The sequence below is a fragment of the Henckelia pumila genome, chromosome 4 (genome assembly GCF_033568475.1).
Source record: "Henckelia pumila isolate YLH828 chromosome 4, ASM3356847v2, whole genome shotgun sequence".
In the NCBI taxonomy this organism is placed as follows: Eukaryota; Viridiplantae; Streptophyta; class Magnoliopsida; order Lamiales; family Gesneriaceae; genus Henckelia; species Henckelia pumila.
In genome coordinates, this window is record NC_133123.1 from 119,434,201 (window position 1) to 119,453,309 (window position 19,109).

General features: G+C 40.4%; 2 protein-coding genes across 2 annotated transcripts; both read left to right on the top strand.

The window, feature by feature from the left end:
• The first annotated feature begins 615 nt into the window (after positions 1-615).
• On the top strand, positions 616-1,568 carry LOC140861627 (uncharacterized). Its single transcript, XM_073264649.1, has 2 exons — positions 616-818; positions 983-1,568. Exons 1-2 carry the CDS (start codon positions 616-618, stop codon positions 1,566-1,568), a joined length of 789 nt encoding a protein of 262 aa, XP_073120750.1.
• A 1,847-nt stretch (positions 1,569-3,415) lies between these two features.
• Positions 3,416-6,996, top strand: LOC140861628 (uncharacterized). Its single transcript, XM_073264650.1, has 5 exons — positions 3,416-4,181; positions 4,371-4,611; positions 4,678-4,972; positions 6,237-6,425; positions 6,949-6,996. Exons 1-5 carry the CDS (start codon positions 3,416-3,418, stop codon positions 6,994-6,996), a joined length of 1,539 nt encoding a protein of 512 aa, XP_073120751.1.
• Positions 6,997-19,109: the final 12,113 nt, after the last annotated feature.

Here is a 19,109-nt window from a genome sequence, read left to right on the forward strand (position 1 = left end):
GCATAGTTACCATACTTGAGAATTTCTTGTACCTATAAATAGGTCACTCATGTAATACTTTTGATATATTGAATTTACTTGTTTTCTTTGCATATTCTTTGGTTAGTTTCTCCTTTATTTTATAGCACGTTATCAGCACGATTGTATGATCGTTTTATCTATGATCACTGACTGTTAAATATTTTGTTCTTCGTTCACGTCGTACTCTTCTTTTTGCGATTAAATACCTACGGTATGACACATATCATGCATCACCGTCACTCGCACGATTGAATATTTGTTTGCCAAGTGTTTCGTCTCCTTTTTCGGTTGACATTCTTACTTTGCCTTATATTTTAAATTATGGAATTAAAGCATGATTATATTGACAATATTTAATATGTGATATGATGATGAGTGTTTTAGATTCTTCCAAGACCATGATGACATGCATTTGTTTTACGTTTTTTTTGTTTTGTTCGATTGGTTATCATGTATCACAAATTAGACGTAATCTTCCTAATTTTTAAACGTTTCGAGGCATGTTTTTATTGTATGTCATGTACATGCTTAAATTCGATCGGTTTAATTAATGTTATTGATTTAAGAATTTTTTTGTGTCATATAGATTTCATCATGTCTAATATCTCAAAGCTTGAATTTGCCGCTCTTGATATCTCCGGCAAGAATTATCTCTCTTGGATACTAGATGCTGAAATACATCTAGATGCAATGGGTATTGGAAATACAATCAAAGATGAAAATAATGAATCACCGCAAAACCGTGCAAAGGCTATGATATTCCTTCGTCACCATATTCATGATGGTTTGAAAATTAAGTATTTGATGATAAAAGATCCTCTTGATCTGTGGAATAATTTCAAAGAGAGATATAGCCATCAAAAGACAGTGATTCTCCCAAAACACGCTATGATTGGATGCATTTGCGCTTACAAGATTTTAAGTCTGTAAGTGAATATAATTCTGCATTATTTCGCATCAGTTCACAATTGAAATTGTGTGGAGAAAAAATAACTGAAGATGATTTATTAGAAAAAACATATTCCACCTTTCATGTCTCTAATGTTCTCATGCAACAGCAGTATAGAGAGAAAGGCTTCAAAAAATATTCTGAATTGATTTCATTTTTCCTTGTGGCTGAGCAAAATAATGAATTATTGATGAAAAATCATGAAATCCGTCCCACTGGAGCCAACCCATTCCCTGAAGTGAATGTGGCGATGCATGATGAAAAAAGAAAACAAAATAAGACCGAATTTGGTCGTGGTAGTGGTCATGGTCATGGACGTGGCCGTGGCCGTGAGCTCTCTCGAGGACGCTTTCATCCGTATAATCGTGGGCATGAAGAGCCACATGACTATAGTCATAGCAATCAAAAGAATACAAATTATCAAAAATGGGGTAATGGCCAAGCAAAGAAAGTTGAAATTAGTCAAAATAATATGCCAAAAAAATCAGAAAATGAGTGCTATAGATGTGGAATAAAAGGGCATTGGTATCAAAATTGTCGTATGCCCAAACACCTTGTTGATCTCTACCAAGCATCAAAAAAAAGGCAAGAGATATAGAGACTAATTTTATTTATCAAGGTGAAGATTTAAGCCAAGTCTCATCCTTCTCAGCACCTTTCGATGTCTCTGATTTCTTTGAAGACCCAGATGGGAGAATTGTGGCGATGTTAAGAGGTGGTTATCCACTATTTATGTTAAGAGATAGTTTACTATCAGCACAGAGGTGATTTATCACCGCCACGTACGTTGGTTTAGGAGACTGATCAGTCGGCACAGATTTAGTCACACTTACTGATAGTACCATAAATGTTTTTATTTAAGTTAATGGGCTTAGCTTAAGTTAATGAGCTTAAATGTTTTTATTTAGGCCCGTTTATGATTAATTGCTTTTAATTAAGAATTTATTACTATTGGACTTTTATTTAAGTTTAATGAGCTTAGAGTGAGTGATCAGCAGTCTGGACCAACCCATGAAAATTACTAAGTCCGGAATATATATATTTAATTTATTTTATGCATGAAAGTATTTTAAGTATAAGTCTATTTATTATGAAAATCAATTAAATATATATTACGGACATATTTTCAGTGCATGCATCCATGAAAAATTTACATGTTATGATTATGATCAAGTGTTGAGAAGCAAAATATTTTTATGATGGGAATTGAAGTAGTGTGACAACACAGAGGTGGTTATCCACTATTTATGTTAAGATGTAGTTTACTACCAGCACAGAGGTGATTTATCACCGCCACGTACGTTGGTTCAGGAGACTGGTCAGTCGGCACAGATTTAGTCACACTTACTGATAGTACCATAGACAGTTTCAAAATATCATGCTCAACTATGTTAAGTATGCTCATGTTCAAGAATCAGGATCAGTGATGTTTATGTTATGATTTTGCAACAGTTTTATTCATGCGCATGTAAACGTATATGTATTATGTATGATTATGTGATGCATTATTTTAACTCTCGTTATAAAGGATTAGACATGTTGAGCCTCTAGGCTCACTACGCTTATATGGTGCATGTGAGCATGATGATTCTTATGTTGCTCCTACCGGTGGCGAGGACGTATGAGTGAGCATGGCAGTGGCCCTGTGACCGTCGCATTGAGTCTTAGTATGTTTGAGTACTTTTGAGAATTTATAAAAAATGTTTCGTATTTTCAGTTTCCAGTGTTTGAGAGAAATAATTTTTATTATGTTTCCGCATTCGAGATTTATGGATTTTTACTTAGATATTATTATTATTTTTATTTAACATGACGTGAGATTTTTAGTGGTTTAATGTTTATTATTTATTTAAGCTTTTATTTTAAGAATTTTATTTATTAGCAGTATTTTAATGTTGATATATATATGTATGGGCATATATGTATAGTTTTTATTTTTTTAAAAAAAGTTTTTCCGCATTTTATTAGTAGTAGGCGTTTCATTTGGTATCAAAGCGCAGTTCTTGGAAGGTGTCCATCTGCCACGTGAAGCTCATAAATCCTACTACCGGTTTGTAAGTTTAAATTGTTTTCTTATGATTTATAAGGAGCATATGTAATAATTTAAGATTTCATGTTAGTAAATTTTTAGAACCCTTAGTTATGCATGGCGATTTACGTAAAGAAATATATGGTGGTGCAGAATGCCTCCGAGACAGATGAACAGGCGTGGTAATCCTCCCCCTCCACCTCCGCAGAACCCGCTTACAGCATTGGAGCAGACCAATGCAAATATGATGGCATGGATCACTGCTCTGTTGGAGCAGCAAGCTGCACGACCTAGGTTTACCCATGATGAGGATGTGGCTGAACGGTTCCAGAAGAAGGGACCAAAGAAGTTTACAGACACCACTGATCTGCTCATTTCAGAGGGATGACCGATCATTGGAGTTTATCTTTGACTACATGGGGATTACGGATGTGAACAGGGTCAAGTGTGCGGTTTATATGATGAGAGGGGATGCAGCCTCGTGGTGGGAGGGCGCTGTTAGAGGCGTGAACCTACCTACTTTGACTTGGACAGAATTCAGACGTATGTTCTTTGCCAAATATTTCACTGAGGATGTGCGCAGCCGCATGATCCGGGAGTGCATGAGTCTCTATCAGGGGGACAAATCTGTGGTGGAGTACATTACACAGTTCGAGAGGGGGTGTCGCTTCGTACCCCTTATTACTAACATTGCACCGGAGAAACTGAGACAGTTTATTGATGGGTTGCGGGCTGCCATCAAGCATGACGTTCGCATGTTGGACGTCACTACTTATGAGGCTGCGGTTAGTAGGGCACTGCGTTCTAAGGAGGGGAGAAGAGAGATGCAGAGGGAACAGCAGAGCAAGAGGCAGTTCCAGCCGGGATTTCAGCGGGCGTCTTTGCAGCCTCCTACGAAGAAGCAGTTCACGGTTTCATCAAAGGGCCCAAGCCAGCAGAAGTATCAGGGTCAACATCCACAACAGCAGCAGAGGGGCGGAGCCCCTAAGACTGGAGGAGTTCCATTGTGCCCACAGTGTCAGAGGCCTCACTCAAGTCAGTGTTTGATCGGCTCCAATGTCTGCTACCACAGCAAGGAGCCAGGGCATGTGACATACAACTGCCCAAGGAAGAGGAACACCACAGGGAGGGTGTTTGTTATGCAAGCAGAGGAGGCAGACCCAGATACTTATTTGATCACCGGTATATCCTAACATATTCTTTTAAGAAATTTTTAGGAATTTATTTCATGATTTTTAATTGCATGGGTTATCTGTTTACATGATTAGAGTAAGATGTATTTTCCTTGTGTTTAGAATTAAGAGAACTTGGTAATATTGTTCTTGATAAGTTAAGTGTTGGTATGCAATTGCTGGGATTTTCTGCGTGCAGGGAGAATTCTAGTTGGAGAAAACTCCACGTTTGCATTGCTAGATTCGGAAGCCACGTATTCGTTCATCTCCCTGGAGTTTATCAGGCGGATATGCATCAAACCTGAGGTTGATGTTACAGGTTACGATGTCACTATGCTGTCTGGGCAAATTCTTACTACCACTAGTATCTGCAGAGGTTTGGATATGGATTTACAGGGGCGCACTATCAGAGCGGATTTAGTGGTCTTACCATTGACTGGGTTTGATTTGATTTTGGGTATGGATTGGTTGGCAGTCAACGGGGCGGTGATCGAATTTTGACACAGGTCAGTGGCAGTGAAACTGGAGGAGGGCGACCAGTTTGTTTTCTATGCATCCCCAAGCAGTGAGATCTCGCCTGTGATTTCTTATGCACGTGCGAGGAAGTTATTGAGACGTGGTTGCCAGGGGTTTCTCGCCAGTGTAGTCACATCAGCAGAGCCACCTGCCAGTTCCCTAGCAGAGATAGAGGTGGTACGTGACTTTTCAGACGTTTTTCCCGATGATGTTGCAGGAATTCCACCAGCGAGGGAAGTGGAGTTCAACATTGAGTTGATTCCTGACACTGTGCCTATTTCTAAGGCACCGTATCAACTCGCTCCTACAGAGATGAAATAGTTGAAGGAGCAGATTCAGGAATTATTGGAGAAGGGCTTTATTCGCCCTAGCTTTTCTCCTTGGGGAGCTCCAGTGTTGTTTGTGAAAAAGAAGGATGGTAGCATGAGGCTTTGTATCGATTACCGGAGCTCAACAGGGTCACAGTGAAGAACAAGTATCCACTGCCGAGGATTGAGGATTTGTTTGATCAGTTGCAGGGAGCTTCGGTTTTCTCTAAAATCGATCTGCGATCTGGCTATCATCAGTTGAGGATCAGAGATGCAGATATGTCCAAGACTGCTTTTCGGACACGGTATGGGCATTATGAGTTCTTAGTAATGTCGTTTGGGTTGACCAATGCTCCAGCGGTCTTCATGGATCTCATGAACCGCGTATTTCAGCCGTACTTAGATCAGTTTATCATAGTCTTTATTGATGATATATTGATCTACTCGAGGATCATGGAGGAGCATAGACAACACTTGCAGACAGCGTTGCAGACTTTGAGGGAGCATCGAATGTATGTGAAATTCAGTAAGTGCGAGTTTTGGCTAGAGCAGGTGGCGTTTCTTGGCCATATAGTTTCAAGAGATGGGATAGCGGTGGACCAGTCTAAGGTTCAGGAAGTGCATAATTGGGGAGTTCCGAAGAATGCTTCTGAGATTCGCAGTTTCTTGGGTTTGGCAGGTTATTATCGGAAGTTTATCAAGGGTTTTTCCTCTATTGCAGTACCCTTGACAGCCTTGACCAAGAAAAATGCGAAGTACATATGGAGTTTGACTGTCAGAGGAGCTTCGATCAGCTGAAGGAAGCACTCAATTTTGCGCCAGTGTTGGCGATGCCTGTTCCACATGAGGAGTTAGTGGTTTACACAGACGCGTCTAAGCTAGGGTTAGGCACCGTGTTGATGCAGTGTGATCGAGTCATTGCCTATGCTTCGCGACAGTTGAAGATTCATGAGCAGAACTATCCGACGCATGACTTGGAGCTAGTAGCAGTTATTTTTGCTTTGAAAATCTGGAGGCACTATCTGTATGGTGAGAAGTGAAAGATTTTCACCGATCATAAGAGTCTAAAGTACTTCTTCACCCAGAAGGAGTTGAACATGAGACAGCGCAGCTGGCTAGAGTTGGTGAAGGATTACGACTGCGACATTAGCTACTATCTGGGTAAGGCTAATGTGGTGGCCGATGCATTGAGTCGGAAGACTTTGGTGGTATCCTGTTTGACAGTACAGTTGCCACTCCAGGAGGAGATTCAGATATTTGAGTTGGAGTTCTACTCGGGCGGTCACTCATCGAGTTTGGCAGTGTTAGTAGTACATCCGAATCTTCGAGATCGTATCAAGGATGGACAGCCTACTGATGAGGAGTTACAGCGGTTGAGGCAGAGGGATGAGGCCAAGGGCAGTCTTCTTTATGCTGTTATTGATGGCATCGTTCAGTACCGTGGTCATATGTGGGTACCGAATGTTGATCAGTTGAGGACCGAGATCTTGACAGAGGCTCACACATCTTCGTATTCCATTCATCCCGAAAGTACGAAGATGTATAAAGATTTGCAGTCGTTATATTGGTGGCCCGACATGAAGAGAGACATTGGACGATTTGTATCTGAGTGCTTGACTTGTCAGCAGGTCAAGGCAGAGCATCAGCGTCCAGCAGGGTTGCTTAAGCCTCTACCCATTCCGGAGTGGAAGTGGGAGAACATCACTATGGACTTTGTAGTTGGTCTTTCGAGGAGTGCCAGAGGCTGTACAGCGATTTGGGTGATCGTGGATAGACTACCAAGTCAGCTCATTTTCTGCCGGTGAGGACTACTTTTTCTTTGAATCAGTATGCGGAGCTTTATATCAAGAAGATTGTTAGACTGCATGGCATACCAGTGTCTATTGTATCCGATAGAGATCCGAGGTTCACATTTGCGTTCTGAAAGAGTCTGCATATGGCATTGGGAACTAGATTACTGTTCAGTACAACTTTCCACCCCCAGATGGACGGGCAGTCTGAGATAGTGATCCAGGTTCTCGATGATCTATTGAGAGCTTGCGTCATCGATTTCCAGGGCTCTTGGGAGACTAGACTGCCGTTGGTGGAGTTTACCTATAACAACAGTTTCCAGGCATCTATAGGTATGGCTCCTTATGCAGCTCTCTACGGGAGGAGATGCAGATCTCCTGTGCATTGGGATAAGGTTGGCGAGAGGATTTTACTTGGTCCCGAGATTGTACAGCAGACTGCAGACATTGTGACTCAGATTCGGGATCGTATGAGGACTGCTCAAAGTCGTCAGAAGAGTTATGCTGATACTCAACGACGAGATCTTGAGTTTTCTGTTGGTGATCATGTATTTTTGAAAGTATCGCCATGAAAGGGGTGATGAGATTTGGTCGCAGAGGCAAGCTGAATCCGAGGTATATTGGGCCATTTGAGGTCTTGGAGAGAGTTGGCACGTTGGCCTACCGTTTGGCTTTGCCACCAGGGCTTGCGGCAGTGCACAACGTCGGGTTGGACGCTGATGCTCTGCCTTGACCTGCTGACAAGTCAAGTACTCAGATACAAATCGTCCAATGTCTCTCTTCATGTCGGGCCACCAATATAACGACTGCAAATCTCTATACATCTTCGTACTTCCGGGATGAATGGAATACGAAGATGTGTGAGCCTCTGTCAAGATCTCGGTCCTCAACTGATCAATGTTCGGTACCCACATACGACCACGGTACTGAACGATGCCATCAATGACAGCATAAAGAAGACTGCCCTTGGCCTCATCCCTCTGCCTCAACCGCTGTAACTCCTCATCAGTAGGATGTCCATCCTTGATACGATCTCGAAGATTTGGCTGTACTACTAACACTGCCAAACTCGGTGAGTGATCGCTCGAGTAGAACTCCAACTCAAATCTCTGAATCTCCTCCTGGAGTGGCAACTATACTGTCAAACAGGATACCACCAAATTCTTCCGACTCAATGCATCGGCCACCACATTAGCCTTAACCGGATGGTAGCTAATGTCGCAGTCGTAATCCTTCACCAACTCTAGCCAGCTGCGCTGTCTCATGTTCAACTCCTTCTGGGTGAAGAAGTACTTTAGACTCTTATGATCGGTGAAAATCTTGCACTTCTCACCATACATATAGTGCCTCCAGATTTTCAAAGCAAAAATAATTGCTGCTAGCTCCAAGTCATGCGTCGGATAGTTCTGCTCATGAATCTTCAACTGTCGCGACGCATAGGCAATGAATCGGTCACACTGCATGAACACGGCGCCTAACCCTAGCTTAGACGCGTCCGTGTAAACCACTAACTCCTCATGTGGAACAGGCATCGCCAACACTGGTGCAAAAGTGAGTGCTTCCTTCAGCTGATCGAAGCTCCTCTGACAGTCAGAACTCCATATGTACTTCGCATTTTTCTTGGTCAAGGCTGTCAAGGGTACTGCAATAGAGGAAAAACCCTTGATAAACTTCTGATAATAACCTGTCAAACCCAAGAAACTGCGAATCTCAGAAGCATTCTTCGGAACTCCCCAATTATGCACTTCTTGAACCTTAGACTGGTCCACCGCTATCCCATCTCTCAAAACTATATGGCCAAGAAACACCACCTGCTCCAGCCAAAACTCGCACTTACTGAATTTCACATACATTCGATGCTCCCTCAAAGTACGCAACGCTGTCTGCAAGTGTTGTCTATGCTCCTCCATGCTCCTTGAGTAGATCAATATATCATCAATAAAGACTATGATAAACTGATCTAAGTACGGCTGAAATACGCGGTTCATGAGATCCATGAAGACCGCTAGAGCATTGGTCAACCCAAACGACATTACTAAGAACTCATAATGCCCATACCGTGTCCGAAAAGCAGTCTTGGACATATCTGCATCTCTGATGCTCAACTGATGATAGCCAGATCGCAGATCGATTTTAAAGAAAACCGAAGCTCCCTGCAACTGATCAAACAAATCCTCAATCCTCGGCAGTGGATACTTGTTCTTCACTGTGACCCTGTTGAGCTCTCGGTAATCGATACAAAGCCTCATGCTACCATCCTTCTTTTTCACAAAAAACACTGGAGCTCCCCAAGGAGAAAAGCTAGGGCGAATAAAGCCCTTCTCCAACAATTCCTAAATCTGCTCCTTCAACTATTTCATCTCTGTAGGAGCGAGTCGATACGGTGCCTTAGAAATAGGCACAGTGTCAGGCATCAACTCAATGTTGAACTCCACTTCCCTCGCTGGTGGAATTCCTGCAACATCATCGGGAAAAACATCTGAAAAGTCACGTACCACCTCTATCTCTGCTAGGGAACTGGCAGGTGGCTCTGCTGATGTGACTACACTGGCGAGAAACCCCTGGCAACCACGTCTCAATAACTTCCTCGCACGTGCATAAGAAATCACAGGCGAGATCTCACTTCTCGGGGATGCATAGAAAACAAACTGGTCGCCCTCCTCTAGTTTCACTGCCACTGACCTCTGTCGAAAGTCGATCACCGCCCCGTTGACTGCCAACCCATCCATACCCAAAATCAAATCAAACCCAGTCAATGGTAAGACCACTAAATCCGCTCTGATAGTGCGCCCCTGTAAATCCATATCCAAACCTCTGCAGATACTAGTGGTAGTAAGAATTTGCCCAGACGGCATAGTGACATCGTAACCTGTAACATCAACCTCAGGTTTGATGCATATCCGCCTGATAAACTCCAGGGAGATGAATGAATGCGTGGCTTCCGAATCTAGCAACGCAAACGTGGAGTTTTCTCCAACTAGAATTCTCCCTGCACGCAGAAAATCCCAACAATTGCATACCAACACTTAACTTACCAAGAACAATATTACCAAGTTCTCTTAATTCTAAACACAAGGAAAATACATCTTAATCTAATCATGTAAACAGATAACCCATGCAATTAAAAATCATGAAATAAATTCCTAAAAATTTCTTAAAAGAATAAGTTAGGATATACCGGTGATCAAAGAAGTATCTGGGTCTGCCTCCTCTGCTTGCATAACAAACACCCTCCCCGTGGTGTTCCTCTTCCTTGGGCAGTTGTATGTCACATGCCCTGGCTCCTTGCTGTGGTAGCAGACATTGGAGCCGATCAAACACTGACTTGAGTGAGGCCTCTGACACTGTGGGCACAATGGAACTCCTCCAGTCTTAGGGGCTCCGCCCCTCTGCTGCTGTTGTGGATGTTGACCCTGAGACTTATGCTGGCTTAGGCCCTTAGATGGCCCCGTGAACTGCTTCTTCGTAGGAGGCTGCGAAGACGCCCGCTGAAATCCCGGCTGGAATTGCCTCTTGCTCTGCTGTTCCCTCTGCATCTCTCTTCTCCCCTCCTCAGAACGCAGTGCCATACTAACTGCAGCCTCATAAGTAGTGACGTCCAACATGCGAATGTCATGCTTGATGTCAGCCCGCAACCCATCAATAAACTGTCTCAGTTTCTCCGGTGCAATGTTATCAATAAGGGGTACGAAGCAACACCCCCTCTCGAACTGTGTAATGTACTCCACCACAGACTTGTCCCCCTGAGAGAGACTCATGAACTCCCGGATCATGCGGCTGCGCACATCGTCAGTGAAATACTTGGCAAAAAACATACGTCTGAATTCTGTCCAAGTCAAAGTAGGTAGGTTCACGCTGAAAGAGTGGGTGCCCGGTTAGCCAACTTGTGGCTAAGGGCTTTTGTGACTCTATGTATAAACAATCTTTGTTTAATATAATTTACATTCATTAATGGCATTTTCTTTGTCTTTCTTCATATTGTTATATTGTGATATACTATTGATGTTTTGATAAAGACCTTGAATATACTATAGTGTAAGTAAGATGAGATAGTGAATAAAGAGAGATCACTATTATGAAACACATCTTATAGTCACTATATATTCTAAAAAGTTCCTAGTCAATTGAGCCGTCCGCTAATAAGGATAAGGATTGCTCGAGATTGAGACTAGAATTTGTGATGCCAAGTACCACGTTTCATTGGTAATGGACATGGAGATGTTCAAAGCATGCAAATGGATATTCATATGATGAATGATCGAACTACCCTATTCGGACTTTCCAAGTGGTTATCAATTATTTAGTGGATAAAGTCCGCGGTTTTGGTTGTACACCATTAGTCCTTACTACTTGAAACATCATTGAGACTCTATATGCTAGTACTGTACTTTGACTTGTTTACCGACTCTATTGGGGTCAACAGGTGTCGGGATTGGGTACAGTTACGACACATATAGGAGTCGATGATTTGTTGTCAAGGATTCACCACATACTTGCGAGTGTGGATATCCTATGCGATCTGAGGAGATATTAGTGTGGCGAATCTCTGGCCAGAGTACATGATGTGTTTTAGGTTACTCGGTTTTCTTAGTAACACATGCGATGTCACTATTTGATCTCCAAGATGTAATGCATAGTTATCGAATCTCGAACAACTCTCGATGCACCAATGGTTGTTGATTCGATCGGGATATATGGATGAAGGGACCGTACTGTACGCTAACCAAAATCTACTGGTTCTTGCAGGCACTATCAGTGATACCTAGGAAATCATGGGGCGATGTTGCTAGACGCTCTTACCATGATTCGTTGGGCAAGTCGGAAATTGTTGTTCCGAGTCACAAGGAGTTGTGAGCCCACGGCTAGCTGTATCCCTGAACCATTGAGGGTCACACAAGTAATGGATTACTAAACCCCGTTGAGATAGTTAAATTTAAAAAGTTAAATTTAATGAAAGAGAAGTTGGACTTCTTAACTAAAAAGGAGTGGAATTTCCTAAAATGACATAGGGATGGACATTTTTGAAAATCACTGAATTCGGATTCAGAAAAATTATCTTGACTTTAAAAGGTGCAAAAATGGTTTCTGTGCACATTGGTGAAATAGTTTTATCAATCGGAGTCATGATGAATTTTATATTAATTTCTATAATAACGGGCTTGGCTTGTTGGGCTTAAGTTATGGATTATGGGCCCTAAGGAGTTAGAGTCCTAATACAATCATAACTTAATCTAGTCTAGAAATTATCTATAAATAGATGAGTAGTGTTCGAAAATCAGAAGTATTCATTCTAGCAATTTTCGAAAATCACTCATATTATTTCAAGGGGATTTTCGAAATCCTCTGTCCCTTTTTGAGAAAATTCAGTTTGTGATTTTTACGGAAAATTACATTCTGAATTGACAGATCAAATCTGTTTATTCTCATCGATAAACATTTGATTTATTTCTAGTGCAATCAATCAGAGGGTTTCTGTTTTCTGTTCGTGGACCTGATTCCGGAGATTGATCGTGAAGCCATCGGTTCCCGGGATATACAAGAAGAGCAGATTAAATTCTGTTGGTGTCCATAATCAAGCCGTTGCTTGAAGAGGTAAAAATTTAATTGTGATTTTATTTTTACTTGCATAATTTAATCGTAAAGTTTTGATACCCATGATATGGAATCGTTCCATATATAAAAATAAAATTTTTAAACTTCCGCTGCACCGGGTATCAATTCTTAATTGATCTGAACACGTTTTTTCCAACAGTGGTATCAGAGCCAGGTTGCTCAGATCAAACGATTAAATTAATCGATTGTACAAAATATTTGGCCTCGGTTTTTTGAAAACAAAACAAATTTTAAAAATTAAAATTTTGACGGAACAGGGGCATCGGGGCAGCGATCAAGGGCAGCGACGAAGCTGCCCGCCTCCACGTGGGCAGCCCTGTCCCACGTGGAGGAGGGGGCTGCCCGGGAATGTCCCGGGCAGTACGGGAAAATTAAAATTCATTTTTTAATTAAAATTTTGAAATTTTGAAATTTTAGTTTTTGGTCCGATCGAAAATTGTTTTTGATTGGTTCACGAGGCATCGGATCGAATTGTTCGAGTTCGAAATTTTTAAAATTGATTTTTGGATAAATTTGAATTTTTGGAAAATTTATAAATTTTATCCGTTAAATTAGATTTTATAAAATCAATTATTTTGGTACAATTGATGATAATATATGATCTTATGAAATAATAAGATAAAATTTGATTTTATCTTTTTAAATATGATGTCATTGCATGTTATCCAATTATTTAATTATTGAATTAATTATTGAAAAAAAGGATGATCGATTGCCATGAACAAGTTTGTAGGTGTATGTTAGGTTATTTACATTTGGTTTTATTGTTGTTGGATTTTATTAATGGGCTTGGTTTATAGCCCAATTTGAATTGTCATTTGTAATAAAAAGTAAGTTTGGTTTATGGCCCATTCCCACCCCTTAAATATGTATCCCTTACTTGTCATCTAAATTTATTGTAAATTTGTTAGACTTAGTGGGAGATAAAGATTTGAAGACAATGGTGGGCCCAGCATACGATAAAGACCGAAGAAATGTAAATGGAAGCTCAATGTAATAGGATTGCATTGCATACTTGCATATCACCTAGGATTGGACTTAGACTCGTGATTGGCAATCACGGGTCGATTAGATAATGGGATCTATCATCCTTAAATAATATATGATATTATTGATGTATGCATGTTTAGACTAAATTGTATGAATCCCGCAAGCATACATAAATTGCATGATGAGACAAATTTTCAAAAAAAAAAATTAAAATCCCTCATTTTAAATATGATTTAAAATTGATATCAAGATTTATAAAAGGGAATTTAAATATTGTTAAAATGTTCCTACCTTCCATCAACGATCAATGTATGAGATGCTACCCGCGGATACGGTCCGGCTCATATTATTGGGGGGGCCCGTTCATCGAAAAGCTGTACATTGGATCGACACATGTTGTAAGTTGGGTGGAACTCCCATGGAATTGGCTCATATTATTGGGGGATCCACATGGCGACCGTCCATCACAACTTAATATTGATGGGTTATCTTGACATGTCACAATAAACGGCGTCATATTATTGGGCCCTTATTGGACATGAGGTAAAAACATGGGGGTTACTTTGGAAGTAATTGGGCTCTACCTTTTGAAAATTATGGTTGGCTGATATTATTCGGGACTATGATTTGTCAATTGGACTCCATGTTCCCACTAAGGAAAGGAGTTTCCCGTTTTCACTAGAGGGTAGTGAAATCGTTAAAATAGTGGGAGTATAATTCATAAAATTAAAATTCGCCATATTTTATGTCTTAGTAAATTAATTAAACAATCATCGATTATTGCCTGTTTCATCTCAGTATATCATTATGATGAATCTTCGTAATCCACATGTTTCAATTCTCGAACAAAACAAACTTTCTGGCGCAACTATACGGAATGGTTCAATAAGTTAAGATTGTCTAGAGTTCGGAAAAGATTTTCTAAGTGTTAGAAAAGGCTTCTTCGAAAACAGCCCCGGCTGATGTAACTACCGAAAGGTTGGCCAAACTAGAGAAATGGTTGGACCATGATCTCAAGGCCAAATGTTACATGCAAAATTGGACAAGTCTAAACAAGTTTGCCATCACTGCAAGAAACCCGGTCATTGAAAACGTAACTGCAAAGGGTATGTTTTACATTGAAATAAATGTTTTACTTAATACTACTTCTTGGTTATTGGATACCAGATGTAGATCTCACATTTGCAATGAGTTGCAAATGATGACAAGAAGTAATAAGCTTAGAAAGGGTGAGACCCAGCTAAGACTCGAAAATGGTTCTAGAGTTGAAGCTCAAGCTATAGGAGACATTTATTTAGTTTTGCAGAACGATTTTAAGTTATTTTTTAGAGACGTTTTATTTATGCCAGATTCGATTAAAAACATTATTTCTATTTCTATGCTTGATAGAAATGGTTTTTCTTGTAATTTTGTGAATGGGATTTGCAATATTTACAAGAATGAATGTTTGATTAGAAATGGACAACTTGAAAATGATCTATATAACTTAAAATTAAAAGATGTTCCAATTAATTATGTTGATAAGCCGGTAACAACAAATAAAAGGAAAAACGATAGTCAAAACCCGGCAAACCTTTGGCATGCTAGGCTAGGTCATATTTCCTCAAGAAGGATGAACAAGCTAGTGGGAGAGGGCATGTTTGATATGTCTGATATTAACTCTCTACCTACTTGTGAGTCCTGCCTAAAAGGAAAAATGATTAAATCTCCTTTCAAAGGGAAGCCTGAGCGTAGTCAAAATCTGTTGGATTTGATCCATACAGATGTTTGTGGACCATTTAGTATCAGTACTAAATTTGGTCACACCTACTTCATTACCTTTACTGATGATTATTCTAGGTATGGGTATTTATATTTAATGAAATATAAGTCTGAATCATTTGAAAAGTTCAAAGAATTCAAGGCTGAAGTAGAAAACAAACAAGGTAGAAGTATTAAAGTACTTCGATCGGATCGAGGTGGAGAATACTTAAGTACCGAGTTTTTGAGCTATCTAAAAGAGAATGGGATTCTCTCTAAGTGGACTCCTCCTATGAAACCTCAGCTGAATGGTGTCTCGGAGCGTCGCAATCGAACTTTGTTGGACATGGTTCGATCTATGATGAGCTTCACTGAGCTCCCACCTTTGTTTTGGGGCTATGCGCTTGAAACGGCGGTATTGTTGTTGAACAATGTCCACACTAAAGCAGTAGATAAAACTCCATACGAGTTATATAATGACAAAGCTCTTAATTATTCGTACTTAAGGATTTGGGGATATCCTGCTTACGTGAAGCAGACAGTGGGAGATAAGTTGGATAATCGATCCACCTTATGTTATTTTGTAGGATATCCGAAGAATTCAATCGGATATTATTTCTATCATCCTTATGAGACAAAAGTGTTTGTTTCGAGGAATGCCACCTTCATGGAGAAGGAGTTCTTATTAGATAAGAAAGGCAAGATGATAGAACTCGAAGAAATTCGAGAAGAACCCGAGATATAAAATAACGACCACACACCTCAAGAACCTTCAACGAACACGCCTATATCTAGGAGATCCGAGAGGACTTCTAGACCTCCTATTCGATATGGTCTTCTTCTTGAAGGGGATCAAAGTGAACCCGACATTGGATGTGATCCAAGAAACTTCAAGGAAGCAATTTCTGATGCGGATTCTAATTTATGGCTTGAAGCTATGCAGTCGGAAATAGACTCGATGCATACAAACCAAGTTTGGTCTTTAGTAGATCCTCCCGATGGAATTGTTCCAATAGAGTGTAAATGGATCTAAAAGAGAAAACTTGGGCCTGATGGTAAGGTACTTACCTACAAGGCACGATTGGTAGCAAAAGGTTATACTCAAAGACAAGGAGTTGACTATGATAAAACCTTTTCACCAGTCGCAATGTTCAAGTCCATAAGAATCCTTATTGCCATAGCAGCATGGTATGACTATGAGATATGGCAAATGGATGTGAAGACTGCATTTCTTAATGGAAACATTAAGGAAGAAATCTATATGATGCAGCCCGAGGGATTCACATCTATGGGAAGCGAGCATAAGGTATGCAAGCTTCAGAGATCAATTTATGGTCTCAAACAAGCATCAAGAAGTTGGAACCAGAAATTTGATGAAACAATAAAGGACTTTGGTTTCATCAAAAACCCAGAGGAACCGTGCGTGTACAAGAAAGTAGTTAAGGATGTGGTGACGTTCTTAGTGCTATATGTTGATGATATCCTACTCATTGGGAATGATGTAGGGATGTTGCAGTCAACAAAGATATGGTTATCAGGTAGATTCTCGATGAAGGATTTGGGTGAGGCATCCTATATTCTAGGGATACAGATCTATAGAGATAGATTTAAGAAAATGATAGGACTCACTCAAGCAACCTACATCGACACCATATTGAAAAGGTTTTCTATGGATGAGTCCAAGAGAGGGCATCTACCTATGTGTCATGGAGTTTCTCTATCCAAGTCTATGTGTCCCAAGACTGACGAAAAGATAGATAAAATGACACACATACCATATGCGTCAGCCATAGGTAGTATTATGTATGGGATGATATCTACCAGACCGGATGTAGCCTTTGCTCTGAGTGTCACGAGCAGATATCAGGCCAACCCCGGTCAAATTCATTGGAAAGCCATGAAGGATATTCTTAAGTACTTCAGAAGGACTAAGAATATATTCATGGTTTATGGAGGAAGAGAATTGAAATTGGAAGGCTATACCGACTCTAGCTTCCAAAGCGACGTGGATGACTCGAAGTCAACCTCTGGATTTGTATTCATGCTCAATGGCGGTGTTGTCTCTTGGAAGAGTTCCAAGCAAGACACCACAGCGGATTCCACCACTGAGGCAGAATACATTGCAGCATCAGCTGCTGCTAAAGAGGCCGTTTGGATGAGGAATTTCGTCCAAGAGTTGGGCGTAATTCCTGAAGCTGTTGGTCCAGTTCCGGTATACTGCGACAACACTAATGTCGTTTCTCAGGCAAAGGAACCAAGGTCTCATCAAAGATCCAAACACGTACTGAAGAAATACCACATCATCCAGGAGATTGTGGAAAGAGGAGACATCATTATCGAGAGAGTGGCCTCTACAGACAATATCGCTGATCCACTTACTAAGCCCTTGCCAGGACCATTGTTTGACAAACATTGCGAAGCAATGGGATTGCGTAGTGTGACTAGTTGGCTTTAGGGCAAGTGGAAGATTGAAAGAGTGGGTGCCCGATTAGCCAACTTGTGGCTAAGGGCTTTTGTGACTCTATGTATAAACAATCTTTGTTTAATATAATTTACATTCATTAATGGCATTTTCTTTGTCTTTCTTCATATTGTTATATTGTGATATACTATTGATGTTTTGATAAAGACCTTGAATATACTATAGTGCAAGTAAGATGAGATAGTGAATAAAGAGAGATCACTATTATAAAACACATCTTATAGTCACTGTATATTCTAAACAGTTCCTAGTCAATTGAGCCGTCCGCTAATAAGGATAAGGATCGCTCGAGATTGAGACTAGCATTTGTGATGCCAAGTACCACGTTTCATTGGTAATGGACATGGAGATGTTCAAAGCATGCAAATGGATATTCATATGATGAATGATCAAACTACCCTATTCGGACTTTCCAAGTGGTTATCACTTATCGAGTGGATAAAGTCCGCAGTTTTGGTTGTACACCATTAGTCCTTACTACTTGAAACATCATTGAGACTCTATATGCTAGTACTGTACTTTGACTCATTTACCGACTCTATTGGGGTCAACAGGTGTCGCTATTGGGTACAGTTACGACACATATAGGATTCGATGCTTTGTTGTCAAGGATTCACCACATACTTGCGAGTGTGGATATCCTATGCGATCTGAGGAGATATTAGTGTGACGAATCTCTGACCAGAGTACATGATGTGTTTTAGGTTACTCGGTTTTCTTAGTAACACATGCGATGTCACTATTTGATCTCCAAGATGTAATGCATAGTTATCGAATCTCGAACGAATCTCGATGCACCAATGGTTGTTGATTCGATCGGGATATATGGATAAAGGGACCGTACTGTACACTAACCAAAATCTACTGGTTCTTGTAGGCACTATCAGTGATACCTAGGGAATCATGGGGCAATGTTGCTAGACGCTCTTACCATGATTCGTTGGGCAAGTCGGAAATTGTTGTTTCGAGTCACAAGGAGTTGTGAGCCCACGGCTAGCTGTATCCTTGAACCATTGAGGGTCACACAAGTAATGGATTACTAAACCCCATTGAGATAGTTAAATTTAAAGAGTTAAATTTAATGAAAGAGAAGTTGGACTTCTTAACTAAAAGGAAGTGGAATTTCCTAAAATGACATAGGGATGAGCATTTTTGGAAATCACTGAATTCGGATTCAGAAAAATTATCTTGACTTTAAAAGGTGCAGAAATGGTTTCTGTGCACATTGGTGAAATCGGTTTATCAATCGGAGTCATGATGAATTTTATATTAATTTCTATAGTAACGGGCTTGGCTTGTTGGGCTTAAGCTATGGATTGCGGGCCCTAAGAAATTAGAGTCCCAATACAATCATAACTTAATCTAGTCTAGAAATTATCTATAAATAGATGAGTAGTGTTCGAAAATCAGAAGTATTCATTCTAGAAATTTTCGAAAATCACTCATATTATTTCAAGGGGATTTTCGAAATCCTCTGTCCCTTTTTGAGAAAATTCAGT

Excerpts from the sequence above, each read along its gene's own strand:
- LOC140861628 (XM_073264650.1), top strand. The coding sequence starts at position 3,416 with ATGGGGATTACGGATGTGAACAGGGTCAAGTGTGCGGTTTATATGATG. Across the intron at positions 4,973-6,236 it reads ACACTGTGCCTATTTCTAAG|GAGGAGATTCAGATATTTGA; the intron begins GCACCGTATCAA and ends TTGCCACTCCAG. Across the intron at positions 6,426-6,948 it reads ATGCTGTTATTGATGGCATC|ATTACTGTTCAGTACAACTT; the intron begins GTTCAGTACCGT and ends ATTGGGAACTAG.
- LOC140861627 (XM_073264649.1), top strand. The coding sequence starts at position 616 with ATGTCTAATATCTCAAAGCTTGAATTTGCCGCTCTTGATATCTCCGGC. Across the intron at positions 819-982 it reads CATGATGGTTTGAAAATTAA|TTCACAATTGAAATTGTGTG; the intron begins GTATTTGATGAT and ends ATTTCGCATCAG.